The sequence below is a fragment of the Megalobrama amblycephala genome, linkage group LG18 (assembly GCF_018812025.1).
Source record: "Megalobrama amblycephala isolate DHTTF-2021 linkage group LG18, ASM1881202v1, whole genome shotgun sequence".
Classification (NCBI taxonomy): domain Eukaryota; kingdom Metazoa; phylum Chordata; class Actinopteri; order Cypriniformes; family Xenocyprididae; genus Megalobrama; species Megalobrama amblycephala.
The window spans coordinates 29,555,469-29,580,732 of record NC_063061.1 but is presented as its reverse complement, the minus strand read 5'-3'; the positions used below and the strand labels follow the sequence as shown (position 1 = coordinate 29,580,732).

General features: G+C 40.6%; 1 protein-coding gene across 6 annotated transcripts in view; it reads right to left on the bottom strand.

Moving 5' to 3' along the window:
• The window catches only part of sptan1 (spectrin alpha, non-erythrocytic 1), a 35,378-nt gene that overhangs the window by 2,860 nt on the left and 7,254 nt on the right, over positions 1-25,264 (bottom strand). Inside the window, exons 3-53 of one of the 6 annotated variants that reach the window (XM_048165267.1) lie at positions 22,821-23,060; positions 21,702-21,827; positions 21,136-21,276; positions 20,746-21,026; positions 20,227-20,371; positions 19,868-20,022; positions 19,620-19,755; positions 19,423-19,524; positions 19,177-19,314; positions 18,929-19,039; positions 18,758-18,835; positions 18,468-18,623; positions 18,169-18,373; positions 17,778-17,959; positions 16,770-17,013; positions 16,523-16,645; positions 16,173-16,390; positions 15,822-15,914; positions 15,567-15,701; positions 15,317-15,465; positions 14,806-14,865; positions 14,154-14,352; positions 13,954-14,058; positions 12,612-12,644; positions 12,453-12,488; positions 12,142-12,189; positions 11,394-11,485; positions 11,122-11,266; positions 10,846-11,027; positions 9,908-10,007; positions 9,580-9,777; positions 9,336-9,482; positions 9,122-9,225; positions 8,848-9,010; positions 8,590-8,604; positions 6,579-6,710; positions 6,352-6,489; positions 6,006-6,110; positions 5,705-5,913; positions 5,484-5,604; positions 5,240-5,361; positions 4,945-5,077; positions 4,710-4,808; positions 4,437-4,596; positions 4,253-4,329; positions 3,858-4,067; positions 3,471-3,767; positions 3,166-3,278; positions 2,676-2,693; positions 2,284-2,346; positions 1,255-1,309 (exon numbers count right to left, since the gene is read on the bottom strand). In XM_048165267.1, coding sequence (XP_048021224.1) covers positions 1,255-1,309; positions 2,284-2,346; positions 2,676-2,693; positions 3,166-3,278; positions 3,471-3,767; positions 3,858-4,067; positions 4,253-4,329; positions 4,437-4,596; positions 4,710-4,808; positions 4,945-5,077; positions 5,240-5,361; positions 5,484-5,604; positions 5,705-5,913; positions 6,006-6,110; positions 6,352-6,489; positions 6,579-6,710; positions 8,590-8,604; positions 8,848-9,010; positions 9,122-9,225; positions 9,336-9,482; positions 9,580-9,777; positions 9,908-10,007; positions 10,846-11,027; positions 11,122-11,266; positions 11,394-11,485; positions 12,142-12,189; positions 12,453-12,488; positions 12,612-12,644; positions 13,954-14,058; positions 14,154-14,352; positions 14,806-14,865; positions 15,317-15,465; positions 15,567-15,701; positions 15,822-15,914; positions 16,173-16,390; positions 16,523-16,645; positions 16,770-17,013; positions 17,778-17,959; positions 18,169-18,373; positions 18,468-18,623; positions 18,758-18,835; positions 18,929-19,039; positions 19,177-19,314; positions 19,423-19,524; positions 19,620-19,755; positions 19,868-20,022; positions 20,227-20,371; positions 20,746-21,026; positions 21,136-21,276; positions 21,702-21,827; positions 22,821-23,060 — 6,837 coding nt within the window. The remainder of the gene's footprint in view (positions 1-1,254; positions 1,310-2,283; positions 2,347-2,675; positions 2,694-3,165; positions 3,279-3,470; positions 3,768-3,857; positions 4,068-4,252; positions 4,330-4,436; positions 4,597-4,709; positions 4,809-4,944; positions 5,078-5,239; positions 5,362-5,483; positions 5,605-5,704; positions 5,914-6,005; positions 6,111-6,351; positions 6,490-6,578; positions 6,711-8,589; positions 8,605-8,847; positions 9,011-9,121; positions 9,226-9,335; positions 9,483-9,579; positions 9,778-9,907; positions 10,008-10,845; positions 11,028-11,121; positions 11,267-11,393; positions 11,486-12,141; positions 12,190-12,452; positions 12,489-12,611; positions 12,645-13,953; positions 14,059-14,153; positions 14,353-14,805; positions 14,866-15,316; positions 15,466-15,566; positions 15,702-15,821; positions 15,915-16,172; positions 16,391-16,522; positions 16,646-16,769; positions 17,014-17,777; positions 17,960-18,168; positions 18,374-18,467; positions 18,624-18,757; positions 18,836-18,928; positions 19,040-19,176; positions 19,315-19,422; positions 19,525-19,619; positions 19,756-19,867; positions 20,023-20,226; positions 20,372-20,745; positions 21,027-21,135; positions 21,277-21,701; positions 21,828-22,820; positions 23,061-25,264) is intronic. The other 5 variants (XM_048165268.1, XM_048165272.1, XM_048165270.1 and 2 more) reach the window with 5 other exon arrangements.

Sequence of the window (25,264 nt, the reverse complement as noted above, 5' to 3'; positions counted from 1 at the left end):
TCATCTGAGTGCACTATATCTGCAAAGAGTGAACGAAATGAAGTGACTAAATTCGGAGGCTGATGTAGACTATAACTGCGTCGGAGAGCTGGAGCTGTCACAGAAACGGCTCAACACGTGATAAAACTAGGCCTACTTTTATCCTACATGTTATTTTATAAAATAATATTAATAATAATCTTGATGACTTTATTTTGTAATCATACATATTTGCCAGCTTTGTAGTTTAATCGATTGAATGGTTTGTCATGCTTAATATGTGTTCATAATCATTAAATACTATAAAAAAACGGCAAACAAAAATAAACATTAACAAGTGTACAATATTTCATATATTTATTAATTTATATTTCATATATTTATAAGTTATTTTTAGTTTGTTAGAATCTCACACTCACAGATGACGTGAATAAGCTACCTATAGATGATTAACGAATATTTTTAAGTCAAGTTGCTGTTTTCATACTTCTGTAATATTTTTCAGTCAATATGAAATTACAGAAAGAACTACGAGTTTCAGTTTGTTGCGTATTTTTGTAGGTTTCAAAGTAACTTGAATGTAAAGTAATTAGTAATCTGATTACTTTTTACATGCAGTAATCAGTAATGTAATCAAATTACAATTTTAATGTAGTAATTTGTAGTGGATTACTTTTTTTGAGTAACTTACCCAACACTGTTTAATACTCCAAAGGCTGATTTATACTTCTGCGTCGAGTGTACGGCGTAGGCTGTGCGTAGCATACGACGTAGCCTGACGTGCACCTCTTCAAAAATGTAACAACGCGTCAATTCTACGCGGACCTCAAGCGCTGTGATTGGTCTGCTAGAACCCCTCCCTCGGGTCAAAAAACTGGCGCGGAGCAATCGGAGAGGAGCGAGCACTTTCAACTTCCATATGAATGAAAAAACAGTTTCAGAAGACACGTACAGTCACACTGCAACAAAAGTCTTTACCTATTTGCCGCTTCTGTTTGTAAGCTTCTCTGACAACGTACATGACGAGCTACTTCTTCTTCGGCTTTTGTTTTGATACTCAACATGACCGCGGACACTGCCTACTAGTGGTCTGCATGCACGTCGACGCGGACAACGACGCAGAAGTATAAATGAAAACAGACGCATAGCCTACGGCGCAGAGGCTTCGGCGTAGGTCCGACGCTGAAGTATAAATCAGCCTTAATAACGGATTCATTTTGTCATTTCAAAACTGATCAGCTTCACCATTTATCCATTCACTGGTCCCAAACTCACCTTAGTGGCCTCTAGCTGCGACTCTAGCGTTCCAGATTCTTCCACCATGCAGGACCTGCCCAGCCACACACAAAGCGATGAAACCAGGAGCAGGAGTCCGAGAGCACATGATGCATCCACCCAAAAACATCTCACTCACTCCACATGCCAGTCTACACCTTACAAGAGCAGCTCCAACCACAGTGGCTTTCACTAGACTAGGTTAGTTATTAGCTCAACTATCATTAAACATATAAAAATAGTCCTTTTTAACTCTCTGGAAATTATTATATATGACTATACTATTTAGTTTAAATGGGTTTGCACAACCTCTGTAACCGTCATCTTCCTGAATTTCATGTACATGACAATAGGACTTACCAATTGTTTTGTAGTAGATATGGAGTACAAACTATAAGACACCCCCAGAATGCAACTACAATAATCAAAGTCATGCTAACAAAGCCAACTTATATCCATGGTAATCCAGACCATGCTTGATTAGGGCTGCTGTCAACAGGGTTAGAAACTGCTATATTCGTACCACTGCTTAGCTTTAGTTTAAAGTACAGATCTTGCAAAATGTGCAAAATCAAAGATTCAAAGTTACTTGACTAGCCATATAAGAGTACAAAAATGTTAATGCACAGCTGTTCAATTCAGATCAGGATATTGAAAATGTCTAATTTTCCAATCATGGAAATCACATTGCAGTTTCCACCCTGAATCTGGTGCATGAACATTTTTCACAAAATGAAGAAAAAAAAATGTAAATAACTGAAACAAGGAAAAAACAAAAAGTTTAAAGAATGAGATGAAGTGTTCACACTCCTCAACACTGGTGCTGAATGTAGCCAGGCTTGCTGGATTAAGAAGCTGGAAGGGTTCATCTCAAAAAAAGCCTCATCGCAGTGAATGTTAGTAAAAGGGATTGAACACACACACAGAGCCTTTACAGTGGGGATCAGACTCAAGTGCATGAGAAGAAAACCCAAAAGGTGTGGGGTGAGGGGTAAGAGGCCAATCAGAGAAGGAAAAAAGGGAGAAGACCTTCCAGAAAGATCATCATCGACTTCATACTGATAGACACGGATTACCCTCCGATAGGCTATGCTATTCAGAGACGGGGGAGGTGGGAGATGAAGAGGGAATGGAAAAAGAGTGTGAAAAAACAGAAAGGAATACATCTGGAAATATATAGTCAAAACATACGGTAAAATATGCAAAATATACGTAAAGTGCGATTCTTCTTGATGGCACCTTGTATTAGTTCTAACCAAATTAATTATCGGTCTATTCTGACCTGAAACTCCCAAATGCCTATCTTATTGTTTTTATCCCTAGACATCCATTGGCTGACATATGTAAATGCCATTAAACGATTCATACACACTCACACACAAACATACTATAGTAAAATAGAAAAAAATTGTGATATTAACCCATCCAGAAGGTATGTCCTGATTAGAGAAATGATTCCAAGCATCAAGGTAGCAGCAAGTAGGCCGAAGGAATGGGGAAAGAGAGACAAATAAGGGAGGGAGAGAGAAAGAAACATTAAAACATTGAGCGGTGACATTAACGCCACTTCTCAACACTCACATGAAAGCACATGTGACTAGCGCAAAGCACTGCTGTAGCAATATCAACCCCAGATGGGTTTAAATTGTGTGACCATGTGAAGATAGATCTTCACCCAAACAGACAACATGGCAAAGCAGGCAATGACTTCATGAAAATGGCTGTCTAAGAAATTTACATGGAGATCAGGAAAGCTTGATTAAATTCAAACAGATGTGTGTGACATCATGCATTGGAATCAAATGTGTTGCATGCGGTGTGTTTAATCCTCAGCTAACTACAATGCTAACTATTCTTTTACTACAATGAAAGAGAACGCAACAATAAGTAGTGCATGCTGGTCCCCTGTACCTGGTCTCCTGCAGCCATTGGTGGAAGGCATTGGCATGTTGGGCAAACTCTTGTCTGAGTTTATCATTCTCTTCCTGTCTCCTCTGCTCCTTCTGTAGCTCCAACTCTCGCTCCTATAAAGCAAAGCCAAATTAAACCAGTTATCCAATTCAATTCAAATTTATTTTCATAACGCTTTTCACCCATACATATCATTTCAAAGCAGCTTTACAGAAAACGCATGTCAACATTACAATTTACAAAGCACATTTTCTGCTTCAGATATTATGCAAGTCAAGTTAAATACTTCAGGATCCCATCATCACCTTGATTATCTTCTGAAGGTTCCTCCAGGTCTCCTCTAGAGCCTCCATGGTAAACCATGTGTATGGGTTGGATACCACTTGGTAACTCTTGATCTGGCGATCAAGTTCTGCCAGCTGGCTGAAGTCGGCCTCTGCGGAGCTGAGCGAGGAGCGGAAGGCGTCATGGGCGTCCCGCAGGGCCCTAATCTCCTCCAGAGAGTTGCACCGTACAGGGTCCGTCAGATCTTCCTCAGCGTTCTCAAACCAGCTGTTGAAGGCTGAGGCCTTCTTGGCAAAGGTGAGGAAAAGATCCTCGACCTGGATGGAGTGGCGAACATAAGAACAGGAGTAAGACATGCAAAACAGAATTTCATTTCCTCACTTTAGGCAAAATTCCATTCTTCACACCTTTCTGAAGTGCTCCTGGGCTTCCAAAAGCTTCTTCTTGCGGGCGGCTGAGTTGGACAGCAGCTGGTTCCAGCGCTTCATCAGGGTGGCATGACGAGCCTCGATGGCCTTGGACTGCACGTGTTTGGCTGCCAACAGCTGGTCTTTCAGGGCTGTGATGTTGGTGATGCCCTCCTGCTGGAAAGCCTGAAGCCCTGCATCAAAGGTTTCCTATGGGTAGAAGAAAGACAGTCAGATCTGGCAGTAAAGCTTGAAAGGATTTGATGTGCTTAAGGTATAATGTTTAAAAACGGCCATGGATCTACAAAAAAATATACAACTGAGACATTTTAAAGGACTATATCTAGAATATGGTTTTTGAATGTGTTGTAGATATGTCATATGCAATGTCACACCTGTTTGGTGAGCAGAGTCTGCACCGAAGAGAGATCCCGACCATAGTCATCAGTCTTCAGGCTGTTTTCCTTCTCACCTGATCAAGCCAAAGACAGTGAAAAGAGAAAATCGCACTGTATTTCTTGGCAATCCTTCTTTTAAATTAAAGTTTCTTCTCATTTGCATGAAATATCATTAACTCACCAATCCATGACTCCACCACATCAGCCTTCCAGTTGAACTGCAGGAAGGCAGAGTTCTCATCCAGCTTGGCCTTCCTCTGAGCTGCGGCTCTCTCAAGCTCTGACACCTTCCCACGCAGGGCCTTCATTTTAGCCATGATGTTCTCCACATTGTGGTTCTCCTGCACAAAAGCAACAATATGATGTAATGATATTGAAACTGTAATGAACAAAGAAACTGTCTGTGATTAAACATTAAAGGGTCAAAGGGGACTTTATAGTAGTTGAACTATACCTTTTTGATAAGTTCATCTCCATTGGAACACACATCATTCACTCGGTCCCTGTGCACGGTAAAATCGGTTTCAAACGCTTCATGTTTCTTCAGCAAGCCCTGGAAACGAAGAGCCAAATTAAGACACACACAAAAAAACAGCAATATGATGGTGTGTCCAAAATCCAGCTATAATCAGCTAAATGTGGTTTATTTTCATCCAATGAATAATGAGGTGAATTATAGTTTTTCACACCTGTACGGCTGCCAGCGTATCACCGTAATCCTCACTTCCAACCAGGTTCAGTTTCTCATTAATCCAGGCTTCCTCTTCCTCCACATTTGCCACAAACTGCTGGTATTCCAGCGACTCCTCAAGCCTCTGCCCACTAAAAAAAATGGCAAACCAAACAAATTTTCATTCAAATGTTTGGGGGTTGACAATATTTTACAGAGACTGAATTTATTTGATCGAAAATGCAGTAAAAACAGTAATATTATAACAAAAAAATAGAATAGAAAAAAGTAAAATAGCAAAATACAGTTCTCACCGAGCAGCAGCCAGATCTTTCAGTTCCTTCCAATGCTCCACAAACTGGGCCAGCCTCTGCTGGATCTCCTCCTGTCCTATGGTGTTGTCATCAGAAAGCTTCTTCCCAGTCTCCAACACAGACTGCAAGGCCACAAAAATACTCTGTTAGCATTCAGAGTTATAATTCACTAGACCTTTAATACGCTCAAGACTTTTTCACTTCCATGGATCAATATGTAACAAAATCGCAGATGCCTCCTCACCTGAATGGCCGGCTCGTGTGCTCCCAGCTCAGCCTCCAGCCTCTTGTGCTTCTTCCTCAGATTCTGTACTCCTGTCAAATCACGTCCGTAGTCCTCCGAGCTCACCAACAACTTCTTTTCCCTAATGGAAGAGAATGAATTAGATCTAATATACAGCCTCAAAAGAAAAAACGGTTAGTGTGTAATAAATTTTAGACCACTCAGAATGATGTAAACCATACTTGATCCAAGATTCCTCATCGTCCAGATCCCTGAAGAACTGGTGCAGACGATGCGACTCGTTCAGCTTGGCACGGCGGCCAGCAGCCATGCTCTTGATTTTGACAAAGCGTCCGTTGACGGCGTCACGCTTGTCCTTGACCTGGGAAGTGTCGAAGGCATTGCTGGCCATCAGGCTGTCAGCCTGGCCATTAAGATCCTTCAGACGATCCTATAAGAGCACAAAGACAACAACGAGCCATCAGAATGTGCTAAATGAGAATAAACTGATGAGTATGTCTGGAGTTACAGTCGGTGAGCTACCTCATGAGCAGAGATGTCAGCTTCCAAAAGCTGGTGCTTCTTAAGCAGATTGTTGACTGAGGCCAGATCTTTCCCATAATCCTCAGAGGCAAGAAGAGCCTCAACCTAAGGGCCGAAGGAAAAATGTCAGTATTTGTGGAATTATTCTAGTTAGAAATTGTATAACTACATCAATATTGGTCTCTTTATTATTATTATTAATATAATAAAAATATAATTTGTATATAATAATATTTATTTTGATTATTATTATCATTATTATTTGATTAAAATATTAAATAGTCAGGATTTAAGTAAAGACCAACCAAGAACTATCCCAAGTAGCTATTACATCACATATAAATACCTCAGACAGCCAGAAGTCAAAGTCCTTGATGCCAGTATTGAAGTTCTGCTGCTTGTTTGCCTCCTTTAGTTTCTGACTCTTCTCAGCAGATTTGTTGACGAGGAACTGCCACTGCTCATCCAGAGCGTTAAGACGAGCCTGAGAGCAAATATGAGCGCGACCACAGCAAAATGAGCACAGACCATAACTCACCAGCTGCCTATTTCTGAAATGCTTCTGAAAGTTACCTTGACAGCATCCTCACTTCCAGCACAGGCACCTCTCTGGATGAGAGCATTGCCAGTGTCTATCACCCCGCGGATACGATCAGCATTAGCGTGTAACTCAGCCTCAAAAGCCTGGTGCTTCTGGTGTTTGCTCTGAAAGTGGCAAGAAAGCGAAATACAGCTAAACTGAGCCACACAGTGAAGTCATGCAAAGTGCAGGTGTGAAAAAGCAATAGCTGGTTTTGTATCTACCTCTGTAGGTGTACGGGACACTGATATATAAACATCTATGTGTAAAAACTCAATGTCCATGAAAGCGGTGCATATTCAACGCTACTGTAACCTATATGTGTGTGTTTTATGTGTATGCCCTTGTTTAGACTGTTTGTGAAAAGTGATGTCTTATCTGTAGGTCACAACAGTGCACATATTTCAAAATAAAAATTAAAATGTGTACATTACACAAAAAAACAAAACACAGAATGTGAAGTGACTGTGAATTTACAAACCACCAAACAAAGACCAAACACGTAACGTGGAACTCATTCTATAAACATGACACATTCAAAGCCTGATGGAACATTCAATAAAATGAACCGGACACGATCCAGCACACACTGAACTCTGTGGAGAACCTAGGAGTTGGGGTGTTTTGTTTAAGATCATTACACATTTTATTTCACCCAGAGAGATGGAGAGAAGGAAAAAAGCACTTCCAAAAGGCTCATCTAAAGCATTTGCCGATACACTAAAAAGAAGCCGGTTTGCTGGTACTGCAACTGCATATGGATTCTGGCCGTAGCACACATGAAACTGATTCTAATGTTTTAACACAGTATTCCACAAAAAGCAAAGCAGAATTAATTGTTTTGAAAGCACCTTTCAGCCTTCTCTCTCTGGGTTGATACAGTATTGTGGCTATGTTCGGAATAGCAACAAACCATATTATAACATACCACTATTGCAGCATGCATATTAGATGTATTAAGTGCATTTAAGCAATTTGAGCACACTGTTGAGCACACCTTTAATGTGAACTTGACACATTTCACATTTTTATTCTTGACAATTTGATTGGATGACCAAGAGTTACAACAATTTAAACTTAAAAAACAAACAATTATTTCTGGGATGATAACTGGAAAGTAACATAATGAGGCCACGTGACAATAGGACTGCATGATTCGAGGGGAATTTTTAAAATTTTTTTTAGTTTTTCTGATTTTCATGTTTCTTTGTTAATAATAATAAAAATAATAAGTTAAAATAAGAAAATAAGAATATACTGTGTATGTGTAAATATATATATATTTCTTATATACACACACACACACATACACACAGTCAAACCAAAACTTATTCAGACACCTTGAACACTTCATTCATTAATACAGATTATTCACTATAGTTTAAAAAATGTGTCAGAAAAAAATAATCTTAATTATGTCAGATAACACTTAAGCAAAACATGGTCAGGTCAAAGTGTCTGAATAATTTTTGGTTCCAACTTTATCAATTTTACTGGTAGTCCACTGTATGAAGAATTTTTGGGTATAATATATCACAGTTTACTTTATTTTGCTATCCTCACTTACATAAATGAACTATAGAGTCCTGCACCCACTAGTAAAAATATATCAAAAATATACATATATACTTCATTAAAATCACATAATGAATAGTATGCTATTCCAAACACAGCCAAAAATTTCTTGACATACTTCTTTTTGCCAAAGTTTGCTCTTAGATCCATAATTCTGTGAGATGCACAGGTTTTCTGTGTAGAACAAATTTAAATCAAGACATCCCAACTTCAATGACAAAACAAGAAAATGGAGGCCACACCCAGCAATTAAAAAAAATTAAAGGCTGCAACGATGGGGCACGGGAAGGAACAATGACAAACAACTTATGATGCTATACAAAGCAAGACATATGGAACTCAAATACACATTTACAGACAAAACAAGACAACGGACAAGTGGAGAAACCCTACTGGGGTTAGTTAGCTCTGGCACACTACTGCACTTACCAGCAGCTTGGACAGCTAGAAACAGACAATGGGAACACAGACAGAGGTTCAGTTTAATTTCCCATTTAATAAAACACTTGGGGTTGGTTGAGGCGGGGATAACAAGAGAAACATTTTAATTTGCACTTTAATTTATTATGGTATTAATAGATTTACAAGGTTAGACTTAAGCGGGATATTCATCTTTAGAACTTTAGCATGTCTGCAAAAATGTTGATAAGATCTGTTCAGAGACCGATGCCTGAAATGTGACGTTACCTGGATGTTAGTGGGATCCTTGTAAGACTCGTCGGTGGCGGTCTGGAGTTTCTCACTGATCCACGCTTCAATCTCATCTACATCTCTGCTGAACTGCTGCAGAGTCTGTGACTCACCCAGCTTAGAGCGTTTCTCAATCATCTGAGCCTTGAGACGGCGCCACCTGGAGGTCCGAAAGACATACTGTTTTAAAATTAAATCACATGAAAATCACAAATATTCACATGGGAAGGATTCACTCAGTCTGCACAGTATAAAACAGAAGGAGCCTGACCTGTCCAAGACTTCATTGCGGCGATTGAAGATTTCAGGCTTAGCGTAGTGGTCAGCACTAATGAGCTGGTCAGCAAAAGACTGCAGTGCTGCAATCTTCTCTTCCTGCAAAGACAGACAAATTGAAGTGATTAGCAAAAAACTAAAACTCCACGTTCAAAATCAAATAATGTTGAGATTGACTACATCATCATATCACAATGGCACTTGCTGACCTGCACATTGATAGCCTTGTCAAAGTCCTCGTGTTTCTTGATGAGGGCCTCCACACTGTCCAGGGAGTCTCCCTTGTCATCGCTGGCCAAGAAGGCCTCGCGAGCTGCCATCCAGTTTTCAGCCTGCTCGCAGTCACGGTTGAATAGCTGCAGAAGACAAAAAGAAACATATAATGTAATTTGACTGTAACATTTCCTAATGTCAAAGTTTTGCGTGTTAAAAGTAAACAGAGTCCTTGCTGACCTGCAGCTCCAGACATTGGTCCAGCATCATCCTGCGCTGAACCCAGGCCTTCTCCAGGTCGGCACGCTCCCGGTCAAGAGCCTCCAGCTTCTGTTGGATCTCAGGGCTGGCGTAGTGGCCACGGGCCAGAAGCTGCTGTCCAAATTGCTCAAAGGCCTGGAAGGTGCCTGCACGAGCATCGATCTCAGTACGGTGTTCCTACAGGATTTGAGGTGTGAGTGTTTAATAAATCATTTGCAAAACCCATGAACAACTAAATAGTATTATTAACAGTAAACAGTCATGTGACAAAATACAGATCCCAGATGTTTTTGGCAGCATTCAATACCTGATGTCTCTCCAACAAGGCTTCAGCTCCAGTGACGTCTTTGGCTAGCTCGTCAGAGGACACAAGCCCTCTGATGCCATTGATCCAGGACATGAGATCTCTGTGAGAAAGAAGCACAGATTTGTTTAGAGGCTTGCTACTGCTACTATAGAGACAGAGCGACACGCGTCATAATCTGAAAACCACGCCCACCGGGGAGAAAACAATCCAACCGTCTGACTTTGTATTGCGTAAAGCTGCCTCCTTGTCATTTCTGACTTATAACTAAAAAACAGAACAATGTCTAAAAGCTGCTATGTGTCAAGGTGTACAGCAAACAAGATAAAAAACCCAGAAGTTTTTAGAAGCTGTCGACCCAAAAAAACGAGCGTTTAAGGACACAAAATTGGATACAGACAATTGAGACAGAGCGCAACATGTTATATTACACTGAGAACTACCCCAACTGAAGGGGAATGTAATCAGCGACAGGAAATATAATACATAAAACTGACATTTGGATATTTGACTTAACAGTGACAAAATGTTTACAGCACACGCAAGCATACTGAGGCATACTGAGTGTCAGGATCCCAAAATTTACCCATTCTTCATGCTGATGCTTCACTTTTTATTGCCTGTATCCACTTTTTTCTCCTTAAAGGCTGGCTTTTAAGGTTCGGTAGCTTATAAAAAACTTAGTTCTGGGTTTTTTAGCTTGTTTGCTGTACACCTTGTCACACAGAAGTGTTTAGACATTATTATTATTATTTTTAGAAGTCAGAAATGACAAGGAGGCAGCCTCACGCAATACAAAGTCAACTGGGACGGTAGGATACTTTCCCCCCCCAGTATGGGTGTGGCCTAAATGCGCTCTGTCTCCATTGATGCCACCAAGTTTCTCTAAGTTGTTCCTTTTGCATCTCTTATTTTCATATCTTTTTATATATCCTTCTCACCTGAAGTCACTGAGGAAGCGCTGCAGGTCATGAGAGTTGCCCAGTTTTTCTTTGCGTTGGTCAGCACGACCCACCAGGCTGCTCCAGGCTGTGTTCAGCTCAGTGCACTTCTCCTGGATGTCATCCACAGCCTCTGGATGAGACTGAATCAGACGCTCAGCAGTCTCACCCAGTGAGTTCACCTGCCACAGGGAGAAGAGGATACTTAGCCGACGTTCTAGGCAAGGAATAAACAAAGAAAACTTAAACTAAACCAATGAATATGACCATTTTTACCTTGTCTCCTAGAGCGGCCAGGTCTCTCTCAAAGCCTTCATGCTTGCGCTGCAGAGCCTGCACGCTGGCGAGGTCATGGCCGTAGTTATCGGTGTTCAGGGCTTGGTTCTTCTCTTCAATCCATTCCTTAGTCTCATCTGCATCCCTGTAAATCACACACTTAGCTGAACTTCTCAGCATTTCATGTGGCTCATATCATACAAGTATAACAAGAACATAACAGTATGAATGACACATAGTTTTGATCTTTGCTATAAGTGGCATATATGTACCTGTGGAACCTCTGCACTTCATGAGCACTACCCAGCATGTTGCTTCTGTCTTCAGCCAGCTGCTGCAGGGCCCTCCAGCGGTTGTTCAGCTCCTACACACAAACATAAAACCATTAGCAGCCAATCAGAGCTCACTTTACTGGTCAACATAAGATAATGATGTGATCCTTGACAGCAGGCAGCAGATTCTTCTTGAATGATATAAAACAACTGTTGAGAAACAAACATTTTTTGGCAATGTATATTTGGAAACATGCCAATCCACTATCCAAAGCACTACATTAATGCTTCTAAATCCTTTGCATCATACTTTGCTCTTCATATCAGCAGCAAAAGCAACAGTATGGATGAGTGGCACAAAGAGAAAGGCTACAACATTTAAGCATGTAGGATGAGTGATGACAGTTAGCAAATATGGAAACTTGGGTGGATGCATCTGCCACAAACTGAAAAAAGAAGCGTTAATGCATTCTAGAATGGCCGTTTTACCCCCACCAAAAACAGATGGCGTCAAGACATAAAAGGAGGTATTTCAAATGGTCGACATGGACTCATGAAAGGAAAAGGGGGGTGGGATGCATTTGCACAGTTGATGGTTCAGTAACGGGACATAGGGAACCAGAGACCATGGTAACAGTACAAAACCACCACAATGAGTTAGTCCTCCAGGTACACAGGCCACAATGCATGATTTAGTGGGATGGTTGAGGGATGATTTAAAGATTGCAACGGAATCCTAGGATCTTACCTTAATAGTATTAAAGTTGGCCGTTGTTTGAACAGCCAAGCGAACAGACTATATTGAGTTGAAAAATTTCAAGAGTCAAAAAACAGACAGGAAAAGAACAGACAAAAATCACACCAATCAAGAGAGTATCATCATGTGAATTAAAAGAACCAGACTGTGCTTGTCATTCTGCAAGCACAGTCACCAAACAACACTGTGACTGACATAGAGGTCAAACAAGACCCTGCATCAAAACTACACATGCATCAATCTCAAAGACCCAGGATTAGATGGTAAGTCTAAAGCATTTCAAATTCAACATGTTATATTACCTTCCATGGAGAAGCACTTTTAGAGTCAGCTTCATCCTGTGAAATAAAATATAAATACAATCAGTTCAACCCACAAGAACAACACATGATATTCTTGCATTTGTTTCATGAAGACAATCTGTTGTAGAGACTAGATGAATGATATAAAATAATAATGACCTTGCCAGGAGCTGAGCCCAGCATCTCTAGTTGCTGATGGCAGGATGAAGGGATGGTGGGATGAGGGAATGTAGGTTCGGAAGGAGAAAGGGGAAAAAATAGGTAAGATCATCACATCTATAATGCTCATAAATTCAGGCATACCAATAAGCAGACTACTCTGATATATACAGTGGCTGCCTTAGACTTTCTCATTGCTTCTCATTTTGATGGACAGGGTCAAAAAACTTCTGTCATAATCAATTATTACTCGTGAATTTAACTTTTTTTTTTTTTTTTTGAGCAAATATGAATACAATAATACAAAATACAATTATGATTAAAAGTATGAATAAAACGAACTAAACTAAACTCAATCGACTTTTTGCATCTGCCTAAACTCAAACCTTCCTCCTGGTCTGCATGGATTTAAACTGGGTGATTTCTGTACATCAAACACTTCAAATGAGACTGATGCAGAGTCAAATGTCATTAGATTTTGTGTCTTTGCCTCGGACAGACAACTTCTCATGGCAGTTTTAATTTTGTTCTGATGGATGCAGCCATGCTCTGCTGCCACACTGGAGTGCACTGGCCACCAACTGGACAGGGGTGGGAATTACAGTTATATCAGATCGCAGTGTAATCTGTCAAAATGACAGACGGCCTTCATATTTTTCTGTCACAGCTAAAAAAATACTTGGTTAATACGAATGTACACTCCCACGTTTCGATGTAAACATAAAACTGATGAGTGGAATGACTCACTTAGAAAACATGATTCACACTTCCATTCAAAAGTTTGAGGTCAGTAAGTTTTTTTTATTAACACTTTTATTCAGTAAGGATGTGTTAAATTGATTAAACTTGACTTTCAAGACATTTATAATGTTACAAAAGATTTTGATTTCAAATAAATGCTGTTCTTTTGAACTTTATTCATCAAAGAATCCTGAAAAAAATGCATCACGGTTTTGACAAAAATATTAAGCAGCTGTGTTTTCAACACTGATAATAATAATAAATAATTCTAGAGCAGCAAATCAGCACATTACAATGATTTCTGAAGGATCACGTGACACTGAAGACTGGAGTAATGATGCTGAAAATTAAACTTTGATAATCAGGAATAAATTACATTTTAAAATATATTAAACTAGAAAACAACTACTTTAATTGTAACAATATTTCACAATAATACTGATTTTACTGTATTTTTGATAATAATAATAAATGCAGCCTTGGTGAGCATAAGAGACTTCTTTCAAAAACATTAAAAAAAAAAATCTTACCAATCCCAAACTTTTGTATGTATGTGTATGTATAACCAAATTCACGGTGTATAAAGTGTTTTTTTTCTCACCTGGGCCTGCACAACCGGAGCCTCTTCCGCCATCAGTCCTTCAGACTCCAGCTCAGATGCTACCTTATTTATGTCCCTCAGCCGAGACTCATTTGCTTTCAGATCCTAGTAAACAAAAAAACAAAAAGTTTAGAATTAGGATGTACAAGCAAATGCTAGTATCCGATGATAAATGTTTCAGAGGTGTAGGAAAAACATACCTTTTGGAAGTCATCAAACTTCTTCTGCAGCACTTCCACTTGCTCCAGGTCAGAGCCAACCTCCTCATTAGTAAGCGCTGACTCTTTCTCATTGATCCACTGCTGCAGTTCGTTCGCCTCACGGAAAAGCATGAACTTCTTGCAGCTCTTCTCCAGCATGTCCTTCCTCTTCTCTCCCAAGTCTTGCAGTGTACCATACCTGATAGAGAAGGAGAGAGGGATAAAGAGAGAAGTCAGAACCGTAAATGCAACTCCCACCTCAACACAGGGATTGGAAAAGGAATTTCCTCTAGGAGAGGAAATGAGGTGGAAACAGACAGGGGTTCAACTACTGACAAGAAATCTGCATAGTCAGCCACTGAAAATGCAGAATGAAATCTAGACACCAATTCTACAAATGAAGAAAGCTCAGAATAACAAAATCCTCAGAAGAGATGTGAACTTCTATCCCTTGATGGAATAGAAGAGTTGAGGAGAAATGAGAATGATCTGATAGCTAGAGAGAGAAATAATAGGAAGGATAGAATGTTAGAGGACATAAAGTGTGATAGAAATGCCACAATGGATGAGAGGAATGAGGACGAGAGTTTTGCAACGATTGATCAAAGGCTTCTTTGATCAAAGGAATGATATAGGTTGGGCCCATACTCACAGTTCCTCCACCTGCTTCATGCGCACAGACACGCTGCACACCTCCTTGATGACCACAGTCCTGCCACAGGGCAGGGCAAGCAGACACATGCAAGCATTCAAATTAAGAAGAAAGAAAGAAAATAAAGGAAAAAGAGGAGTAATGAGGGGTCAGAAACATTATTAAGAGTTAGTTTTGAACAGATGCACTTTCTGAGACACAGGAAGAATAAAGCTGCAAAGATCTTAAGAGGCTTCGTGTTAAAAAGAAATGATTTTGTTGGAATGTAAGATGTGAGGTAGAAAAATAACTACAAATAAATGTTCACATTAGGGCTTTCAATCGATTAAAGTTGTTTAGCGAGGTTATTATGTTTCCTGGAGTAAAGGCTGCTGAAAATTCAGTCACCTGATCCTTTAGAAAATGTTTTGAACTGCAGTGTACATTGACAGCCCTAATGCATATTGAACATACAGTGAGAAATCTGCCCACAATCATTTTATAAGATAACTGAAGGCAGAATGACTCTTACTGATTCTCAATCTGCTCCTGTCGCAGAGCGATGCTGCCCTGTTCATCTAGCAGATTCTCACGAGAGGAAGATTGAGTCGGGTCCAACTTCTTCACGTACGCCGCGGGAACAAAGCCCTGCCTGTCATTCACTTCCACTTTCCACCAGTCCTGAGGACAAGATTAATATACATCACTTGCATGAGTCCAAACTGTCATTTAGATCCAAACAGGCATGCTAAGTAACACATGCAGCGTGCCTATTAAATCACCTTGTTGGTGCTGTTGAGCAGAGTGAGGATGTCGCCCTTCTTCATGGTGACCTCACGTGGACTCTTCTCCTGGTAGTCATACAGAGCAAGAACCAGCTCCTTACCGGTCTCATCATCAGTGGGGGCCACTTGTTGCTGTTGATGAAATCCATGAAAAGGGACCACATTTTCATTGACATGAAATGAACAAAGGTGCACATGTTGTCTATGTTATTTCCTGTTGGTTAATGTTGTAGTGTTTTAATGTAGTCTTACTCTGCAGGCCTGAGCTTGTTCTTTTAGGGACTGGATGCTGCTGCCATATGCACTCAGATCAGACATCAGTGCCTCATGCTTCTTCAGAAGAGCCTGTAAATGTTAACAATAAGATTTCAGTCTATCCAGTTTTTTTTTTTACATTAACTGCAATGTGAGACACAACAAAGCAATTATTTTATTTCTGCCAATTAAGCACTTTAAACACCTTATGTATGAGAGATGATATATGAAACGAACACCAGAACAGTAACTGAATTACTTTTTTCCCTTACTTTGCATGTTTTGCTATAATGTGAGGTTATAACTAATTTGAGGCCTCTAAACCCAAAAGATTCCCTATTTGTTTACCTCTGCAGAGTCCTCGTCTTTGCCATAGTCAGTGCTTCCTACAATGGGCTCCTTCTCTCTCATCCAGGACTCAGCCTCGTTGGCATCAGCGAAGTACTGCTGAGCCTGAAGGGAGTCCTCCAGATCCTGTCTACGCTGGGTCGCTTTTCCCTTTAGTCCGTCCCAGCGGTTGTGCAGCTCTTGGAGCTTAGCTTTTACATCCTCTGCTGCAAAGTGACCTAAAATGGCAGGAAAAAAGCTTTTTTATTTTCATAAATACTTTACTACTACATTGACTAAAGGTGTTTAATTCTGAAACGATGCCTAATACAAAGTCAGTGTCTTATGAAAATGCTTGAATTAAATCTTACCCTCATCAATCATGGCCTCTCCCTTCTGAGTAACAGCCTTGATTCTGGGCTCATGACCAGAGATTTCTGCCTGCAGAGCCTGATGTTTCTTCAGAAGGTTCTGGACTCCAATAAGGTCTTTTCCTGAGAGGGTACAAGAAGATCATTGTTTTATGAATATCAATAGTTTATAGTTATTTTAGATAGCCTGTAGAATTTCAACTTCTTTTGACTAAGACCTCATTTCATGTAATTTAACTACACTGACCCCTGTTGGTGGAGGAAGCAATAGGTTCCTTCTCTCGGATCCAGGTCTCCTCATCTTCTACGTCCCTGAAAAGTTGCTGAAGGCGCAGAGAGTCTGAAAGCTTCTGTTTACGGGCTGCCATGGGCTCCTTTAGGGCCTCGTAGCGTGCAACAAGAGCCTCTTGTTTTTTGCGGATGTTATCAGCATCAAAATGGCCGGCCTCCTGGAACTGCCTGGCCTGGATGGTAATGCCATCAATACGGTCCTGTCAAGAGGAGAGAAACAAGATGTCAGTTAAGATGAAGGACGTTTAGATGTTTAGAAAAGCCAATTGTGTAGATTCATACATGAAACAGTCTACATATGAAGAGTTCAGATGCAAAAGCCAGTAAATGGCACCTCCATCAAAAATGAGTTCATGATATTGAGAGAATGCTCTCCACACATAGTAGACGTTCATCAAAAACTTTCGCTTCAAATCCGCTAAATCCCAGCATCATCTCATTCAGAAAAAACGGTATGTTGGCAGAAACCGCTAAATGGCACTTCCCTTTGTAAACAAGAGCCTCTAAGTCCAATTGGAAGATGCATATCGATTCATATGACTTCAAGATGAATGACAATGTGGGGCTTTCAATTTCCGAGCTGCAAATTTGTTTTGTCCATCATGTTTTTGCGAGTAGCAAGTAAACACAACAGTGTACCTTTTGCTGCTGTAAAACTGACAGAAACAGATGTTTTTCTATGTCTTGTTGTCCAAAGAGATGGACAAAAGACAGTCAAATTTGTCGAATACCAATGAATTGACTATAGTGACACTTTTGAAAATAAGGCATTTCAATAACTGACTAATAACCTTTTCATTGCCAGTGAAGTGAAATTACTGAATCTAAACATAGGAGCCTGGTAAAAAAGAAAGAAAAAAAAGCTCATTTAAAAGAAAACATGTCAGACGGACTTAGAGGTTTTTGCATCTGAACTCTTCATATTTTATATCAGTTACTTTTAAAATCGTTCAGAAATTGTTACCTGGTGGGCAGCCACGTCAGCCTCCAGCAGAGCATGTTTCTTCTGAAGGTTCTGGACGCTGGTCAGGTCTTTTCCAAAGTCATCTGAGGCCAGGTGTCCCTCCACCTCGTACAGCCATAGTTCGATGTCCTCTACATTACGATTGAACTGCTGCTGCTGGTTTGCTTCACGCAACTTAATCCCTACAGTGGTAAAAGGATGTGATATTATTAAAAACAACTTACTTGTGTTACATGTTTGCCACAGTTTTAAACTAGAGCCAAAAAAGTTAGGGATTCATTACACACTGACAGAAGTAAATGAACAGTGGTTGTTGCATTAAATGTCAGTCAGATGGTTTCTTCCAGCAATTCTTGGCCACACTATATTCACACTCTGAGCATTTTCTCACCTTTGAGCTCGGTCGCTTCTAGAAGTTTCTTCCACTGAGAGCTGACCTCATCCATTCGGGTGGACACCTCGCTGGAGGCATAGTGTTTCCTATCAACCAGCTCCTGGCCTGACTTCTGCAGTGCATCAATGCGGCTCTGATTGGCAGAGAGCTCGGCCTCGAAGGCCTGGTGCTTCTGTACCTTCCCCTGCAGGTTGGATGGGTCCTAAAAAAGAAGGAACCGAGATGGGGAGAAAAAGAGGATGAGAGAAAGAAAGAAATACAGCAAAACATCTTGTAGTAGTTCTAGGACAACATACCTTGTAGGCCTCATCAGTGGCGGTCTTCATCTTCTCATTGATCCAGCTCTTGAGCTCATCAGAGTCTCGGAAGAACTGCTGCAGATGGAAAGAGTCCTCCAGGGCGGCACGGCGGAACTGAGCTCGCTCGTGAAGAGCGTTGCGTCTGCTCAGCAGCTGAAGTAGAAAAAAAGGGTGTTTACATCATAGTATTACCTGTGAATCAGCACTTCTGTCAGCAATAATTGAGAGGAGGAAAGTGCTTGCGAGGGTGAAATGAAGGACGTTTCAGGGTGCTAATCTCCACTTACTGCATCTCTGCGGGTGGCCACATCCTCCTTGGCGTAGTGATTGTTCTGGATCAGTTTGGTGGCAAATTCATCCAGGGCCTGTACATTTCAGTGCACAATTAAAAGGAAAACTGTTAAGATTTGTAAAATAAATTGTACCAGGCTTGTACATCAGACTGTGTGATTTCTTACAGTGATCTTCTCTTCCTGTGCACTGAGGGATTTCTCAAAGTCTTCGTGTTTCTTCAGAAGAGCTTCAACGCTGTCCAGAGAGTCACCTAGATCTTCATTCAGCAGGAAAGCCTTGGCAAAGACAGAATGAGACCTTTGCTCTCAGCTATAAGCAAAACTAAATTTTTAAAACCAAATTTTTGTTATACGTTTGAGAGAGAGTCTGATCTTCACAATATAAGATGAATGGTTTCTACATAAATTCGTACCTCTTGTTTGCTCATCCAGTTGTCAACCTGCTCGGTGTCCCTGTAGAAGAGCTGCAGGTCCATGCACTGCTCATACTGCTGCCTGCGTAGCTCCCACAGCTCCAGAAGAGACACTTTTTCTTCAGAGAGTATGCCCAGCTACACCAACAAACACAAAATGGGAGTCATTCAGGTGCTCACTTTAGATTTACAAAGGCTTCAATGATGAGTTTGCAAATAGTCTACAAAAACCAAGGTCAGACACACCTTTTCCTTGACTTCCTCGGAAGCATAATGCCCAGTGTTCAGGAGAGCTTGCCCAGCCTCATCAGTAGATTTGAAACTGTCCTCATGAGCGTCAATCTCGCCCTGATTTAAAGAAAGAGAGGCTGTAGATCCAATATTCAATCCGAACATAATTTCCCCATGTTGCTCTACTTGTTTAGATGTTCAAAGGATAATACCTTATGCTCCTGGTGGCGGTCGAGCAGGGCCTCAGCTCCAGCCACATCGTTGGCGAGCTCATCTGCGTTGATCAGAGCCTTCATCTCTGTCACCCAGCTGGTCAGATCACGGAAATCTGCAGTGAAGCGCTGCAGCCTAGAAACAAAACAAAAACCATAAGATCACAAGCTAGCACTGTGTAAGCAGAGCTTAACGCTAAAATCTCAATTAGAAGCGATCAAAAGCAGAAAGGTGTGTTTTAACCCACCTGTAGGAGTCATTGAGGCGAGCATGTCGCTCAGCTGCCAGGGTACGGATTTGTTCCCAGTTGGTAATGAGTTCGTCTCTTTTCAGGTGGATCTGAGAGGCGTTCTGGGGGTGTGTCTGCTGCAGACGGTCTGCCTCTCCGCCGAGTGTGTTTACCTGAAGACAGGACAGCATGTTTATATCATACACAAACAATGATTGCACATTGCTTAAACATATGTGTATAACAGAATGTGCATTGAATGTACATAAACAAAACAATGAGAGAATAAATGTATAAATGTGACTGGGCATGTCTGTATTGAGGAATTGAAGTAAAAAAAATAAAATAAATAAGTGTGTGGATATGCTGAGACTGACCTTATCCTCCAAGGCTGCCAAGTCTCTTTCCAGCCCCTCGTGTTTCCGGAGCAGGGCTTGAACGCTCGCGAGGTCACGACCAAAATCATCAGACGCCATCAGCTGCTCCTTCTCCTTAATCCAGCTGATTGTCTCATCCACATCCCTGTAGGCCAGAACAGAAAATTTCAGTAACCAAAGATTACATCAGGAAAGCCAAAAGAAAGATTCATACAATACAGCCAAATACTGTAAAAATGTCTTGAAAAACAATAACAATAAAGATATCTATATTATCTATATCTATAACAAAAAAGATATCTATATTAGCATCCACACCAAAGCATAATAACCTTCCGTTTACTATAAGCATGTGCTGCATTTGCTGTGTCCTTTAAATGTTTAAACTGATTGACTGTCAATGTTTTCATCGTTCTGAAGTTGTTTTGAAAGTGGTGTGGACTTCCCTATTCTCAGAGAAATAGAAAGATAATTAAAACTTTACAGTAATAGTTATTGTGTGAACAGTCCTTAACTTACCGGTTGAAACGCTGCACCTCAGCAGCTCCAAACAGCTTGCCCTGCCTCTGCTGAGCCAAGCCCTTCAGCCTCTGCCAGGCAGAATTCACCTCCTCCTGCTTCTTCAGGATGAGCTCGGCCTCTGGGTGGTTCTCTTGGGTTAGCTTACCGGCTGCTTGGTTCACCTCGTTCACACGCTCCTCGTGGGCTGCCAGGTCTGTCTGGAACTCCTCAAATTTCTTCTGTAGAACTTCCACATGCTCCAGGTCCTGCCCAAGCTCCTCTGAGGTGGCAATTGCTTCCTGCAAGAAAGTTTTGTCAGTGTGTTCAAATATTTTGGGTGAAATAATTTTTCAGAATTGACCAAACACGCCTATAGCACACTATATGACGTCTACAATAATTTCTCACCTTGTCACTGATCCAGTCCAGAGCATCCTCGCACTCACGGAGATACTGCACCAATTTCTGGGCCTGCAGGAGACGCACTCCCTTCTCTTTAGTCTTCTGCAGCAGCAGGTCCCACAGACGGTGAAGCTCCTCTAGACGGGTCTGAGTTTAAAATGGGGACAAAGACAGATGGTTAGGATCAAAACAAAATGCTCTCCTTGTCACACACAAAGTTTTTCTAGGACAGCTCAGTTAAAGTCTAGAAATGTCATTTTCTGTAATATAAAATCAGATTGTAGTGTAATAGAAAGGCTGAAAAAAGGCTGACAGAACACTGCACGCAGTTCTTTCAAGGGACATGCACTGTAAAAAGTAGTAGAAGAAATTAAAATTAAACATGTTTCACCGCACTCAAGTACCTACTTGAATAAAAGAGCCATAATTGACACTTTTTACTATTGGTCGCTGAGAGGTCCGGTAAGGCGTAAAAGACTGATCCATATAAAATGATGTTAAAAAACTATAAATTGCACTTTTCACCGTAATGGAAATCTAGCATGTGGTATTAAAAAGAAAGAGTCTCTTACTCGGATGGTTTCAGATGCAAAGTGGCTCTCAGATATCATCAGGTTGCCGGTATCGTCCAGTTTGACGATGGCCCCAGCGTTAGCCTGCACCTCTGCCTCAAAGGCTTGATGTTTCTGGAGCTTGCCCTAAGAGAGGGAAGAAGAAAATAATGGTAAACAATGTATATTGTGAAAATGCATTTCTTTAAAGAACTTTGTAAGTAATTTCAACCAACTGCATAATTATCTGCATATGTCACAACATAAACCTTGTGATCAAAGTCACTGTATGCATGTTCAATATATATTCAAGCTATTATAATCTGATGACTGTTGATTACAGCAGACACCCTGTCAAGGAATTTACAGCTTAAGGGAGGAGTCACTTCAGGAACAGAGGTGATAACACATTTTAGTACTTTATTTTTTAATTGTTTCCCTGAGTGACTTACACGTTGTTCACACGAGTAGAGGAGTCATTTTGGAAACCTCTAATGCCCTGTTTCCACCTGGTATTAAGATGCGTTTTGGTCGATCGGATCACAAGTGAACGAGGGAGACATACCATTTACACCTGGTATTTTGTCCACTTTCAACCACTTCTGTCCTGATTTCTTCATGGGGAGGGTCTATGGGTGGGTAAATGTATGGGTTTTTTCATATCTTTCGATCAAAATAAGAAAGCAATTTACATATGAGCATGCCCATGATAATGGAAAAACATACGGGAGCACAGCAGCTTTCGTTTCTGCTCTGACAGCCGCAAGGCTGGCCAAAAGCGTTGTGCTTGTGCTTGGTACATTTTTCGTCTTCAAACCAAACTTGGGTCTTCAGCCGAAAAAGATTAAATCCTGTCTGGCTAGTGCTTTCCATAATGTTTACGAATTAGGTCAGTAGGTGGAAAATAGGCAGACTTTTGTGTCTGTTTGAACACATTTGCCCACATGAGAGTTTACACAGCAACACTGGTCGAATGTGTTTTTGACTACCTCTGGAAGCGGTTGAAAGTGGACAAGCTCAAAATTTTTTACTCCCCATTTACACCTGTATTTAGCGTTGTCCACTTGTGATCCAATCAACCAAAACACACCTTAATAGTAATACCAGGTGTTAACAGGGCCTAAATTGCCTTTCTCTCACCTGTAGGTTACTAGGGTCCTTGTAGTTCTCATCAGAAGCAATCTGTAGCTTCTCTTGGATCCATTTCTCAAGCTCATCTGCATCTCGACGGAAGAACTGGAACCGGTACGAGTCTTCGAGTTTCTGTCTGCGCACAGTAGACAGCTCCTTGAAGCGACGGTACCGGTCCAGAACCTGCTGTCGGCGCTCCTGGATGTCCTCAGCCGACTCCAGAACTTTGACACCACTGACATCCATTTTCTAAAAGAGGGCAAAGACTTTGTTAATAAATGCATCTCCTAATGCCAAATGTCAATGCCAAATGTCCTTTCACATGAATTTGGGCTTAATAAGCAAAAAAATCTGAATACATTTTTGAAGAACCTCGGTGTGGCTTCCAGATCAGAAAGGAACAAGAGTACAGCAAGAGTGTTCTCTAAAAGGAAATGGGAATAACTTGCAGGTATAAGCAAAAAAGGACTACTTAAAAAAAAAAAAGAAAAAAAAAAAGATTTCACTATAACATTATAACAATGTTTTAATTAAAACTATATTTATGCAAATTAATAAAAAATTACACCACTAAGTCTGTGTGAAACACTCACTCGAGGGATGTACCTAAAACCAAGCGGACATTTTATGAGTTAAAAGACACAACTCTCCCCAGCAATGGCCAACAGCTGAGCACATGGGGGGCCAGGCGGACATTCCTCACGCTTCTGAGCAAACCGGCACAAAGAGAGTGCTGCCATCAGCCCCCCACTGACTCTGAACACAACCCCCACCAATCCAAAGCCCAATCCAACTGCATCTGTCCCATACTGTTAGTAGGGAGGGGGTGGTGTGATTTCAGCTGTATTTGAGGGTGGAGGGGATGTTAGTGTCCAGAATGACTGAACCATAGGGCAGGAAAAGATGGGTCACACCCAGGTTACAGAGAATGTCTCTAGCTTTTTTCTACCAATAGCATGACGTTGCCTGATCTAGAACCGTTCCAAATGTTTCCACTGCAGAAAATGCAGCTCTGGGCCAGAGACACTAATGTCTAATGTAATGTTAATGTCAGAGGTCGAGGGTGGAATAATTTCAACAGCAGCTCATTATAATGTGAAACAAAACTAGGCTGCTGTTGACACTGGAAACACTGGACAATTTGTTCTCAAAAATCTTTATACTCCTAAAGACAATGATGTGTCATGTTTATTTGTAATTAGTTAATATAATGACAAAAGCTGTTAGGTCAGTGGAATTGGAGTGCTGATTTTCAGAGAGGTTCAGAATGACTGTATTTCTGGGAATGCAGGGTTTGCTGTTGATCCATTTCAGAAGAGTCCGAAGTTATAAAAAGCTAACCGAGGACAAAGAGTAGAAGAATTCACTTTACACACAGGTGTGAACATCTGGCGTCATTCTACACTGATGTGTGAAGAACTAAACATTCTTCATCTGATTCAGTAATAGCATGCCAATATATATTAACGCTTTCTGTGCGTTTCTTTATTTATTCAATTATTTTAAGTCTAAATGCTATTCTCATGGCAAGAACATTATCATTTAAAATACAATAAACAACCTCTTAAGGCTGGAATACACAACACCACTTAAAACCAGAACAGATTTTAACAGACTAGGCATTATACATTTGACGACTTTGTAAATAGTTACAGAGAAAATCTGATTATACACTAAACGACCGTATATACACGTGCTGTTAGAATGCGTGTAGTGACGTCGCCACTCAGGGATTTGTCACTTGTCCCTTGTCTGGCTGACAGTTTCTCCGTAGATGACCAAGCACACTATTTAGGCGAACTTATCGCAAGTTAATAATAAAATTAAAAGAAATATCTGATCATTCTTAATAACGTGGTCGCCATTTACATCGTCTGTAAACTCTTGCGTTACCACAGAAACAACTGACGCATTTGTATTACATTCCAAAGAGCTCTGTTATCAGCCATTACAGTGGAAAATGAGACCATATCCGTACCGGCTTTCAGATTCAGAACGGTTTGGCCCAACATTGGAAAAGCAGCTATCACTCAAAATATCAAACCTGTTTTATATCCTCAAATTGGATGGAATCAAAGTCTGAAGCTAAAAAAAAAAAAAAAAAAGTCTTTTAAAAAAGCAATTTTCTGTCAAATCTGTCAATTCCAACTGCCCAAAATCTTTAGACGGTGATGACTTTCGGCAAATAGTGTCAACTCATCCAGAGTGTAAACTGGGGCAAAAATCTGTGCAAAAGTCATGTAGTGTATTCCAGCATTTACAAGACTATAAAAGCTTAAACATTTGACAGAAGTTGTACAACTTTCTTTTTAATTCTAAGTTGTACAACTTCCTTTTTAATTCTACTTAAACATAAATTAAAGAACTTTCTGTATAAAATCTTTCCTTTCTGTGAGGGGAAAAAGCTTAATTCAAATTCTAAATTCGACAATAGCATTGCAGTGTAACTGCAT